At 37.8% G+C, this 12,826-nt stretch overlaps 1 protein-coding gene across 2 annotated transcripts in view; it reads right to left on the reverse strand.

Moving 5' to 3' along the window:
* Positions 1 to 12,826, reverse strand: part of LOC114054061 (tumor protein D52) — a 135,426-nt gene that overhangs the window by 14,223 nt on the left and 108,377 nt on the right. For both annotated transcript variants that reach the window (XM_027877135.1, XM_027877136.1), the window contains exons 3-4: positions 10,033 to 10,181; positions 8,707 to 8,808 (exon numbers count right to left, since the gene is read on the reverse strand). In XM_027877135.1, coding sequence (XP_027732936.1) covers positions 8,707 to 8,808; positions 10,033 to 10,181 — 251 coding nt within the window. The remainder of the gene's footprint in view (positions 1 to 8,706; positions 8,809 to 10,032; positions 10,182 to 12,826) is intronic.

Consider the following 12,826-nt stretch of genomic DNA (forward strand, 5'->3'; position numbering starts at 1 on the left):
CCCCCAATCATTCCAGCACCCCCTGGGGGTGGTATCACCCACTTTGGGAGCCTATGCGAGAAGAATCAGTGTGAGGTAAGATCTCTCAATGGGACAGGAGTCTGAGGAAGTAGAATCTGGCTCAGCATGGAACATCTGTTTTTGGGAGTCCTGAATATCCTGATTAAATTGCTCTACTGCAGTATCTGTAAGGGATGTTGACTCTGGAATAGGTTGGAGTTCAGGAGATCAAAGTTCTGTTTTTCATGGGCACATTTTAGGGATGCATAGTCAATTCAGCTCTCACTGTGCCAGGTGAACTGAAAATCATGGATGCACTCCTAGACGCATCCAAGGGCTGCGCTGTATAGCTTGGAGGTTCTCTAAATGCACCAGCAGCATGAAGTCCAAAATGAGCAGCAGTGGCAACCACAGCTCTGGTGACTATGGGAGCACCCTTGGTGGCGCAGTGGCTGAGCTTATGTTTGAGTTCTTTTTTGAGGATGGCACCTATTCCCATTGGTCATTGGATAGGAACACTAGTATTGCCTCATCCTTGAGGTCTGGTACTTGCAGAGCAGGCAGAAGACCAGAATGGTCGTGCCCATCAGGACAGCTAGTGCAAGCAGTAGGATCCCTGGCTGAGCACATAGGAGATGCTGGCAGGGTGAACAGTAAAGGGCATTGAGATAGCTGCTCCATGGACTCTTCCTTTGTAGCATGAGCATCTAGGCAAAGTTAGAACCCCTCTTCTCTTAATACATTAAAAGTGATGTCACAACACCACTCTTCCCACAGTTCACACCTCTTTTGAAAGAGGGCAATAACCTCTTCTGGTCTAATCTGGCCCCCATCTGCAGGAAGTCAGGGATTCTAATTATACACTCACACAGAGCAGTCTGGTGGGCAGAGCTAGAAACGTTGCCTTGGTAAACTATGATCATGTCACTAGTGCTAACAATTTGTACTGGTGCTGATACTTCCCTACTCTCTTCACCTTTCTTCCCCACAAGGCATGGAACATCAAACAAGATAGCTTTAGCACCTTCCACCAAATTCTCCATAATACAGTTTTCCTTTCTCCCACCATATTAACTTCCTATCTATACAATCATTAAATGGAAAGTTTTCCTTTGTCCAAATAATGCAGCCATATAGCCCACACTTATGTGACACTTCGGCTGCTAGATTACTCTTACCAGTTGTCAGGGGGTGCAGCCTTGAAACCACAAAGTGTTCTACTTGCTCAGCCCACATATAAAAGAGAATGTTTGCATAGGTTTTGTGGGCAATAGCCATTTAAGAGAAATAATTCCATGACCCAATATACTGGCCCAGCTCTGCCCCCGTCATCAGATCTTCCAAATAAGTGTGATTCCTTATATTTCTAGTAATTTGGGGTGCTAGCTTCACAGTGGCCACTCTGTTGAGTACACATCAGAGCTAAATAGCCTGGCCTGGCTTGCTTTAGCCAATCCTGAGGAGTGGTCTAGCCTCTACTTAGAATCTTTTCAACAGATTCTTCAAAGAAAACCTGACATTTTCTTTTCTTTGGTTAGAGTTCCAATGCAACAGCATGACAAATAGCCAATGCCTAGAAAACAGGATTCCCAATGGTCTTATCATGACATGCCTTGCAGAACTGGGGAGCTATGCAAGATGCATAATGTTGATCTAAGTTACTCCAGCAACCCACTGCAACAACATGATGCCAAATGGGAATCTTACTGTACAGGTATCTTTATAAAAAAAAAAAAGGTGATTTATTGTCATTATCTTAGCAAAACCTTTGTCATTTGGTTTTCCAATGCTCATGGGTAGCAGGTCAGGTAAATGAGTCTTTTGTTTTCTCAGAGTTAGTAATTTCTCAGAGATTAAAACTAAAAATTCTATAACTGTTTTTCAGGCAGCTTATATACTTAGGTAAAGTCTGAGGCATAATGTTAGGGTGTTCAACTACCTCATGTAAGTGGCTGTTGCAAAAGTCTTTTTCTTGCTGCATGCTAGCTTTAGTTAATAAGGGGAAAATAGACCAAATTATATCCCAGAGGGCTTCACTAAAAGCAAACAGGACTCTGTCATTATTAATTAAATTTACAGGGCTCAAACCAGTCCATTTTTTAAAATTCTGCTAAGTTTAATGCCTCTTCCCATTCCCCTACTCTACCTAAGTACTCAGGTATCTTAATAGTAAAGGGGAATTCGTAGAAGCTGTGATCCTCTTAGTGGACAATGGCTCTCATTGGCTAGTTTCTGTATCCTTCTCTTGGGTAAATCATACCCTAGTGTGGGAGAGGTGTCCAGGCAAGCACATGTGCATTTTCTAGTTTAGGTGGGAGTTTTTACCATACACAGGGATAGCTTTCTGGATGCCCACAGGAAGGGGAATGAGTGTTATTGATAGAAATATAAAATACTTCTACAATTATTTCATGTTTTACTTGCTGCCCCAAATCATACTAATCAAGAAACACAGTATGGAAAATAGAAATGTGCACCTCTCAGCACAACACTGACAAGAAGAAATTACTAACAAAGGTAATCTGGTCCCCTAAGCCTCACCAAATATTTCCCACTTTCATACTTATATTTTATTCTTGCTTTACTAATATAAACATGAGTCTTAAAGCTCCCTTAGTTTCTTACATGCTTTTCTCCTAAAAGCAGAGACCAAATTTTATATTTCTCTTTATCCCTCACTGCACCTAACAATGCTTTGTTCAATGTTCAATAAATATATTCTCAAAGATTATTAGCATATTTTTAAAAATATAAATATGTATATGTTAAAGTAACAGAACATATCCCAACTCATTCTAAAACAAGACAGAATTAACTTACTGCTCTTTAAGTTTTGACATAATAGAGTTATGTCCATGATAGCTATTTTGTAAAGTATATGCACTCTTGATACTTGGACATTTGGTTTTTAATTCCCAATTTAATATCTAAAATTAACATTTAAAGTAAGACAGAAGAAAAATGAATGAAACTAGTTTTCAAATCCTAGTCACAAGGTACTAATTTTGTACTTAACGGATATTCATAAACCCACCCTCCAAAACTAAGCGCTGAAATTCTTATTTTTACCTAAGCAGGGCAAAATATCAAAGTAAACACTTCTGTGATGGTGACAATGGAGTTAAACTGGCCAGAGGAACTTGAGAGATTAGGTATGGACAAGAACAGACTCCAGTCCAAGAACAACTCCTGAGAGAAAACACAGGCCCTATTTCTTCCAAAGGGGTTGGCTGAAGAGAATGCAACCTAGGCCATTAGCCAGGGCCATATCCCTTAAAGGGAAGAGTAACATCTTTGTTACTTCAGGCCTTAGAATGCTAGCTAGACAGGGAAGGAAGAGTTACCCTCCCAGGATGCTCCATTGTGGTTGGGGTCTGCAGTCGGGGAGTTCTGTCGGATAGAATAAAATAACAGTACAGGGCAGGGAAAAGATGGTTCAATGCATATGTATGGCCTAGAGAAGGAGGGATTAGAAAAGAATCATAAACTTTTTTTTTTTATTATTGAGGCTGCTTCTAAAGCCTCTTCTTGAATTTATGATCCTTTAGGGGCCTCAATTTTCATATCTGTAAAGTAAGTAGGATTGGAATACATTTCTTCTAGCTCTAAATGCTATGATCTATGATTCTTTATTTCCTTGTCAGCATTGCACTGTGCCTACAGAACCAGGCTCTCACAGGTCAATGAGACGGTGAGAGGTCACTCAAGTCCTTTTCTAGCATGGTACTGCAAGTACTGCATTTGGAGTCAAAAAGACATAGATTTGAATCCCACCTCTGACACTTGCTAGCTATGTGTCAGTCACTCAAAATGAAGTGAAGCCCATGAAACCTGGAATTAAATTCAACAAATTTATTAAGTCTTCCAGGATGTTTTATTGATGTGATATGTTACAACAGCAAGTAGGAGTATGAGGCAATATTCAAACCCAGATTTTCCTGAAGGAATTATAAACTTTATCTTTGCTTTTATATCTTGTATTTTGTATCTGTATCAGTTTCTACTGTTTCTTTATGCTAAATTGTATAGTCAGATGCACCAGTCATGGTTATGGATGGTACAGAAGTGGCTAAGTCCTGAATTCATCATTCAACTGCGGTAATATGTCTCTGCCTCATTGGCTGCCATGGTCTGGACCAAAAGGTTAATAATTTATGATTTGGAGCTATGTCAATCTAGAATTAATAAGAGTTCTACATTAGAATTTTTAAAATCACATAGATCACACAGAGGTACTTTACAATTTATAAACAGGTTGCATTACAAAAGTTTATAACGTATTGATTGAAACTTGTTTTTGGAACCCAGGCTGACTCCTAGTCCAAGAATCAATATACTGTACCTCATTCAGAGTTCTAATCTAGGATATCAATAAACACTTTTCCCTATACCTACAAAAGGAAGAAGGACTTTCCTCTCCTTCCTATTTCTTTCCTCTTCCCTATTTGGACCCCCACCCCCAACTCCAAGCAACTAACTGGTGAGCTGGGAAAATAGAATGCCTCTCAGGAGTAAAGAAACGGATTGAAAGGAAAACAAGAGGAGGGTGGAGATAATGGGCAAAGACAGCTACTTCAAGGGTTAGCAGTAAAGAGATACAGAAGGATGTTCTTCTGCCAATATAATCCCCAAGACCAGGGGTGGGGAACCTGTAGCCTTGAGGCCACATGTGGCCCTCTAGGTCCCAAAGTACGGCCTTTAATAAAAGGATTTGTTCTGAGAAGTTTGGATTCAGTCAAAGGACCACACTTGAGGACCTAGAGGGCCACATGTGGCCTCGAGGCCACAGGTTTCTCACCCCTGCCCTAGAGTCATTTCTAGATCCCAGGTTGGCTTCTCAGTAACTCCCTGACCTTTCTTTCCATTAGCCAACCAACTCCCTTTCCACTGCCAAGGGTTCAGGCTCTTTCTTCAGTGCTGAGGGTTCAGCCCTTACACCCCATCCCTCTTTTTTTAAATTGTAGCCTAAAAGTAAAATTGCTCAGAGGTGCTAAAGGAGTTCAGGCATATAAAAGTACCAGAATAGATTTCAGGAAAAAAAAATACCCTTAGATATACAGCAATAACAGCAGCAGCAGTAAAACTGAGCTGCACAGCCAAGAAGTATGACTTCACAGAGGATGAGATGGCAGAGTTCAAGGAGGTCCTCCAGCTGTTTGACCAAATAGGGAATGTTAAAATCTTACACAGCCAGTGTGGGGGCATGATGCGAAAAAATTTCGCCAGAAACCTACCAATGCTGAGGTGCTTAAGGTCTTAGGGAATCCTAAGACTGTTGAGATGAATGTGAAGTTGCTAGACTTGGAATATTTTCTGCCAATGCTGCCAGACTGTAGCAAAGAATAAGGACCTGGGCACATACGAAGACTATGTTGATAAGGAAGAGAACAGCATAGTCATGGGAGTTGAAATGCAATATATCCTCATCACCCCGGGTGAAGTGTCGGTGGCAGGGCATAAAGATAGCAACGGTTGTATCAACTATGACGAGCTATTCCCGATGGCAATAAATGACTCTAACAACTCCCATTTCCACAAAAGAACCTCCTAACTTTCTCAGTGTGAAAATCATCCTCTTACTCTTAAAGCAACTAACTACATTTTCAGGGTTACCAACATCCTTACTTCCAACCCCCACCATATATCCTCTGATGTCTGACCAAGCTCTAAGTGTTCCACAGCACCTGCTTCAGCCGCCTTCACGGCTGCTGGAACAAATTATTCTTATCCATCCATTCCACCAGGTGAAGTCTTCACAGACTTGGCATATGAGTCTAAAACAGAATTAATTATCTTTCCTGCCTCCCCAAACTCACCTTTCTTTTCCTATTTCTGACTAGAGCATCACTATCTTGGTAAAGGGGGAGAGGAAAATCCTAAGCAAAGGGAAGAAGAGTGCTCAAGGGTACTAGGCTATGAATTCATCAAGTATGTCCATTCCTATGTCACAGTAAGCCTAAACTAGATAAAAACAACAGAAAGTTTATAAGGAACAAATTTTCCTTCAAGTAAAAAAAAGCAGAGGAAATTAAAGTATTTCTTACTTTCTTTAAGTAGCACAAAGTCATAATGAACTCAAAATATTTTTGCATAAAAATTAGAATAGAAGAACATTGATGGTTTATAAAAAAAAGTATCTCTCAAGAGCTATTTGTTTATATGATAAAGGTCAGAAAGTTCAATTTGCAGTGTAATTAATACAATGACTTTTTTATATGGGAGAAATGAGTTTTTCTTCTTTAATTTCAAATCTAATAAATATATTCTAGATTCACTACCATCTTCTTGAAAAAAATACTAAAGTTACACCAACATATATTAATGATTTTAAATAGGCAAGATTGGAACAGTGGTATATATTAATTTTAAAAAGCATTGTTTCCTAATAACTCTTAGGAAGAAAATAGCATATGAGTACTGACTGAGTTTCTAATCAATCATTTCCACAGTTATGCAGCTCATTTCAATTAAGATTGCCTTAATAAGTATCTATCACTGTGAATCTGGGTGAATATCACTGAGCATGATATTCAAAACTGGTACCCCAGAGATATAATCCTTTTAATGAAAGGGCTGTTTTACTTATATTTAGAGACTCTTTTCCTCTTAAAAAAAAAAAAACCAACTCATTTGCTTTCTAATTTAAACAGTTCAATATTTAGCATCTATACATTATTATAATTAAGCTACTTTGCTTTGCTAAATGTTCATTGGATCCTTAGATATGAACACTACTTCTGGAATCAACCTGGCTCCACTGCAACTAGACACTTACTTTTGTTCCCCTTTCACAGACAATTAACTATTTAAAAGATTGGTCTGCATTAGGAGAAAAAGAGGACATTTACCTTTAACAAGATGTTTATCATGGTTTTTGGCCCTGATTATTCTCATTTGATAAATTAGTTACTGAATGCATTTTAATCTTTATGGCTTATTTTTTCATTACACAAAACACACTTGTATTTTAACTAAGAAAGGTATAATCACTTGCTGATATCCTTTAAATATGGTCAGTTTTCACTTCTTCAAAATAAGAAAATTTCACACCCATACTTTTAGTAGGTAACTAATCAACACGAGATATGAAATTATTTTTAATAATATTTCATAGGAGTTATTCAGACATTTTAGACAATACAAAGTAACCAATTTAAGATGAGATTATATTAAGAGGCAAATTATATCAAAGAAAATCCCAATATCCTTTCCAAAAATGGCAAAGGAAAACATTGGACATAACAGAAATGAAAGATATTGGAGGGGAAAAATTCTATATGTCATGAAAATCATCCCTAATTCTTTGCCAAATCATTTCCTTTTTTAAGGAACCAATGTACCAACACACAGTGCTGAGTCTATCTCAATATCACTGCTATCCAAGTTTTACCAAGAAACCCTCCCCTAAAATTAGCAATACACTACAGAAAAAGAATTTCACTACTCAAGGAAATGGTAACGCTAGCAAATAAGATGTTGAATTTCCTATACATCAGGATAATCTAAATTTATCACATTTATCTTATGCAACTGCTGAACCTCAGAGATTTTTCAAGCTCTCCTTACCTAAAGGAATGTGAAAAGGCCTGCAATCTGCAGGAAGCCAGAGTAAGCATTAAAAAAGAAAGGAAGTTCTGATAAATCTAAAAGGGTTAAATGACCTACAATAAAAAGTGTCATATGGTCTTCACTGGGGAGACAGAGACAAAGACAAAGATAAATGGGAGAGAGGGAAAGGGAGAGGAGAGGAGAGGGAAGGAGGCTTAAAGACATATAGTTGACTACTATAAAGCTATGTTTAATTTTGTTTATAACTGGATTTATCATAATCAAAATCAATAAATTTTAGTCCTTTCAGAGTGAAACAAAAGTACAAAACAGACACACATCCACCCAAAATTATTCAGCCAAGACAATTCTAATCGCAAAACTACTTTTCCTGCAAATGGAAAACATGGAGATTCATGCACTCTGAAGACACTAAAATCTTACATGCAGACAGAAACACAACAGACTAAAACCAAGCTACCCACCAGTTTCAGCACTGTTCTAATCTACATGAGAAAAAATGCAACCAAAAAAGAAAAAGCTATGACACAATTTCATCAAAGTAGCAAGGCGAAGTCCATGGATTTAGTTAAAGTACAAGTGCAAATTAAATGACAACGGCTCAAAGTTAGCAAGATTAGACTCTAAGCAAGTAGGCAAGTTACAGCTCATAAGTTAATACAGACAAACGACTCACGACAAGCTAAAAATTATGCCATGGGATGAACAGGGACGTCCTGAAGTCAAGCCACTACTAACCGTGTGCTTCAGTATGGACTTGCACATCCATTCAACACTGATATTTCCTCATGATCACAAAAATGCTACTCTGAGTGAAATACTTACTCTGTATTTAACCTACTTAGAAATGAAACATGGAATTCACAACTATAATTTGGTAGACTGTGAAAATGAGATTACCATTAAAAGATTAAGAACGTTATGCCTCAAAATATTTTGGTTGCCCACTCAGGTTCACATCTCAAAGTTGCTGCTCCTTCAAACCAGCAAGATTTAAGAAGTAGAATACTTGCCATCATCACCTAGAATTTTCAGACCCTACCTACAAGTCTTAGGGAAAGTTCATAATCACAATAGTGAAGCCTTAAGATAACACTAGAAGGGACTTTTGATAAACTATGGAAAGTGGGGACATACTTTACATCTTCAAGCTTTTTGGTGATGACAGACCCAACAGAAGAAAAAGCAGCTGAGGCCTTCTGTCCAGCCTGAGACAAAGTTTCTGAAGTCTTCTTGTATCTATATTCAATTATAAGAACAGAGCAAAGCAAAGGTAAGTTCAATGAGATAAACAGAAGGAAATTAATCTTTTCAAATAACTCATTTCAAGTGTGGGGATATCTCAAGTTCAAATGCATCAATAAAATACACTTTTGAAGTCTCACACACACACACACACATACCTACCCCCACCCCCCCTTTTCTAACAACCTTCCCCTCACCACATCATGAGCCAAGGGGAAAAAAAAGTTCAGTCCATTGACTTTTTCAGATCCAGACCTTCTAAGATACCCTAGGAACAGCCGTGACAGACTAATGGCCTTGCCAAGGTCACAGTCTAAAGAAACCAAGGCAATCTTAAAGAAGACCATATAGCCAACCTAACTTTAACTTTAGACAAAAGGTCAAAACAAAAATATAATATATATATACTTGGTCTTCTTTTCCTTTTCCCACATCAAAAAGAGAATCCAGTCAAATACCTCAGTGTTTGCTATGGGCAAACGCTTATTTTCTCTTTACCTTAACCAGTAGAAAGAACTGGGAACGAGGTAGGTGAGACTAAGTGTTGAAACCTAAATGAAATCTGAGGGTCTAAATGATCTCTGAAAACTATTTACAAGGCTACAATAGAATTCATTTTAAGTCATGAGAGCTAACAAATGCTTGTTAGACACATGGCTTTCAGGAGAGAATATTGGTGTGTGGTCCATCTCTATATGACTACAAATGTGAAACTATGTCAAAGACGGCATGGTTTCCAAATCTTTATGAATGATGTTCTCTACTACTTTTACTTACTGTATCATAATCAAAAATGTTAAAGCAAACAAATAGAATTGCTTATAGTTACCAATCTGGGGGGGAAGAGTAAGAGTTGAGATGCAGGAATTATGGCAATGCAATTTCAGAAAAAAATCTATTTTATCATATTACTGATTAGATGATACATAAAATTACTGCTCACTTCATCACAAAGGAGAGACCCAGGCATAAATACTCATTTGTCTCTGCACTAGGCACAATCTGTATGCACCTGGGACTGTTTTTCATCTGTTATCTAAGACTAATGAGCAAGAAGAGCAGATTTGGAAAACTGATTCTGTGGCTACACACAGGAATAAATAGGTGGAGTTGAAAATGTATTGGGGGGGTGCCTTTGCATGTACCCTTCTTATCTCAAAAGCTGAATCAGAATGAAGAAAATGCACTCCCAAGGACTGAAGTGTGTTAGGAACCTACGCAGATGTGGCTGTCACATCTTGCCAGCCTCTGGCAATGTTCTGCCTTAGTTCCTGTAGTGAATTGATTCCAAGTTTTCTCTTGATCTCAGCTAGATGCTTCTCCTTGGCTGCTAACACTTGAGATAGGGTCTGTATTTCCTCTTCTACCTATAAGAAAAAGGGGAAAATATATAACAAGAATTAAACACAAGTTAGGGACAGAATATGTGCAAAATCTTCTAGATTTTCAATATTATCTAATTATCAATATTATCTAATTATCTAATTTTTTTCATCTGAAGGGATAAGGCCTAGACCTGTGATTTCATTGTTATAGGGAACTCCCAGATGAGAAAACTCCCTCTATCAAAGCAACACAGCACCTTCGCTGCAAATTAGAGTCTTTAAGAGTTGCCCATAATATGAGAGCTTAAGCAACTTGACCAGGGTCCACAGCCAGTATGTGTCAAAGGTATGGATGTGAACCCAGGTGTTTCTGGTTCCAAGGCTAGCTCTCCATCCACTATGTCATGCTGCTTTTTCAGCTATTTTTTTTTCTTTTTGCCATTAAACATACTTTTTTTGATATTTATATATGGTACCTAAGGAAGACTGCTATTAACAGTTATCAAAAATACAGGCAACCTATTAGTCTGGAGGAATTACTGCTCTCTCCCCAAATAGTTATTTTAATATACAACAGAAACCAGGCATTTTACCCTAAGATGAAATTTCCCAGTCCCACTATTTTGGGAAGTTTGTATGATTAGAGATTGGTGATAGAGCAAAACCTTGAACTCTACTAGGGCTCAATATAAATCTGTATTATCCTACTGTGTTGCACATGGTCCAAAGCATGGTACTGGGATATGATTATAACTGCCACGGTCATCCACAAGTGGGAAGGGATATTCTTAGGTGAAAGCTAGAGATGTGAAAAAATGAAGGAGAGCTTGCAAAAGCATTTCTTACTTTTTTTTCCTACCTTTCCCCATAGAAACAGGGTCTCATCTTAACCATACTTCCAAAAGACAAGCCCTGAATAATTTTCAGCTAATTTCTGAAAGTGATATTTAATTCAATCTTTTGATTATTTTTAATTACTCATACTGCTCATGAAAAATAAGTAATAACCTGTCCTCTTCTCTTTCTTTCCTGTTAACTCCTTATTTCCATTAAACAGAAAAAGAAAAAAAAAAAGTAGAGCATATGAGTTTGGTGCATAGTGTTGTGAGGGAAAGCTACTTTTCTGGAGACTGAGAATTCCTTAGATGGTATTAGTCAAGCACCTGTCTTTCACCTGGTCCAAATCTCTTTGCTGTTTTCTTACTCTGCACACAACCCAGTAGTTTAGGTTTTCCCAATGTGTTCTTACTTGGTTTAGAGATTCACTAACCAGACTCGGGCTTAGATTTTTAGTGTGTAGTGTGTCAATATGGCTTAATTCTTATGGATCTAGATTTCTCCAACTATAAAAATACCAGATGACTACATGGAACTTTATGAAACACTTACCTCATTTATGTTACATGCAACCAGGATTAGATGTAAAGTTAATAAATTTGCTCTTACAAGAAGGTCAAGCAGAGTCCCATGATGCTAGAGCACTGGGCAGAGTCCAAGGGGTCACACACCATCAATACTTTTTTAACCTTTATCTCCTCATCTAGAAAAATGGAGATTGCCCCCACAAGCCCTTAGGAAAACCTGGAGTTACCCTCTGGATAATCCAACACTGTATCTGAATTTTCAAAAAATTTCTTAGTATAAAAATTCATCATAGTTTAAAAGGCAGAACATGACTAAAAAAAAATTAAGACCATCTCCCTATCCTGACTGGGCTGGAAGTACATGGATTACTCATGGTCCCTATCACACTAATGATCAATCAAGTAGCTTTGACTTGCTCCATTTCTGACCTGGCCCAGTTTGTCCCCTGTGGGTACCCTGAGTACCCCCAAGAAATCTGAAATAGAAAGAAAGGTTCAATATACACCAAAATATTTATGGCGTCACTTTTATAGTAATAAAAGAACTTGGGGAAACAGATATCTATTGATTGAGGAATGGCTAAAAATATTATGAGAGATGAATTTAATGGAATATTATGGTAGTACAAGAAATGATACATATAGAGATATGAAAAAACTTATAAACTAATACAAAATGAAGTAATAGAAGCAGGAAAATTATATGCATAAAATAAATAGGAAAGTAGGTGGGGAACCAAAAGAGCATTCTGTCTTTGAAGTCGAAGAGAGACAGAATTATCCAGCAGAAGCTACAGAGATATTAGAGGGTGAGTACTGGAAAAGGCCATTGGATTACAACAATGTGAATGGGATAAAACAATCAAAACTGAATGCTGCAAAATTATGATGACATGGTTGGCCCTAAAGGCTCCTTCCCATACTTCCTTGCAAAGGTGGAGGACTGTAAGTATTGAACACAGCATATAAGGCCAGACTTTTTTTTTTTTAATTAAGTTTTCTTGAACTGATTTTTTTTGCTCCTTCTTTTTTAGCTTCATTATAACTGGTAGCTCCCTGGGAAGACAAATGGGAACGTATACACTGGGAAATGCAGGTGATGTAAAAACAAAAGATATCCAACAAAATTTTATTTTAAAAATTGTTAGGCAATAGGGCATTCTTTGAGATTTTTGAGTTAAGGTGGTGGTGGAGGGAAGAGAGAAGAGAAGACAGACACAAGAAATGTAGTGGAGGCAGAATAGACTAGGCTTGGTAAATGATGAGACTTTCCATCTCCTCACTCCATGCATTTTCTCTGGCTGTCCCCCATGCTTAGAATTT

Source organism: Vombatus ursinus, unplaced genomic scaffold (assembly GCF_900497805.2).
Source record: "Vombatus ursinus unplaced genomic scaffold, bare-nosed wombat genome assembly UNPS02014812.1, whole genome shotgun sequence".
NCBI classification, from domain to species: Eukaryota; Metazoa; Chordata; class Mammalia; order Diprotodontia; family Vombatidae; genus Vombatus; species Vombatus ursinus.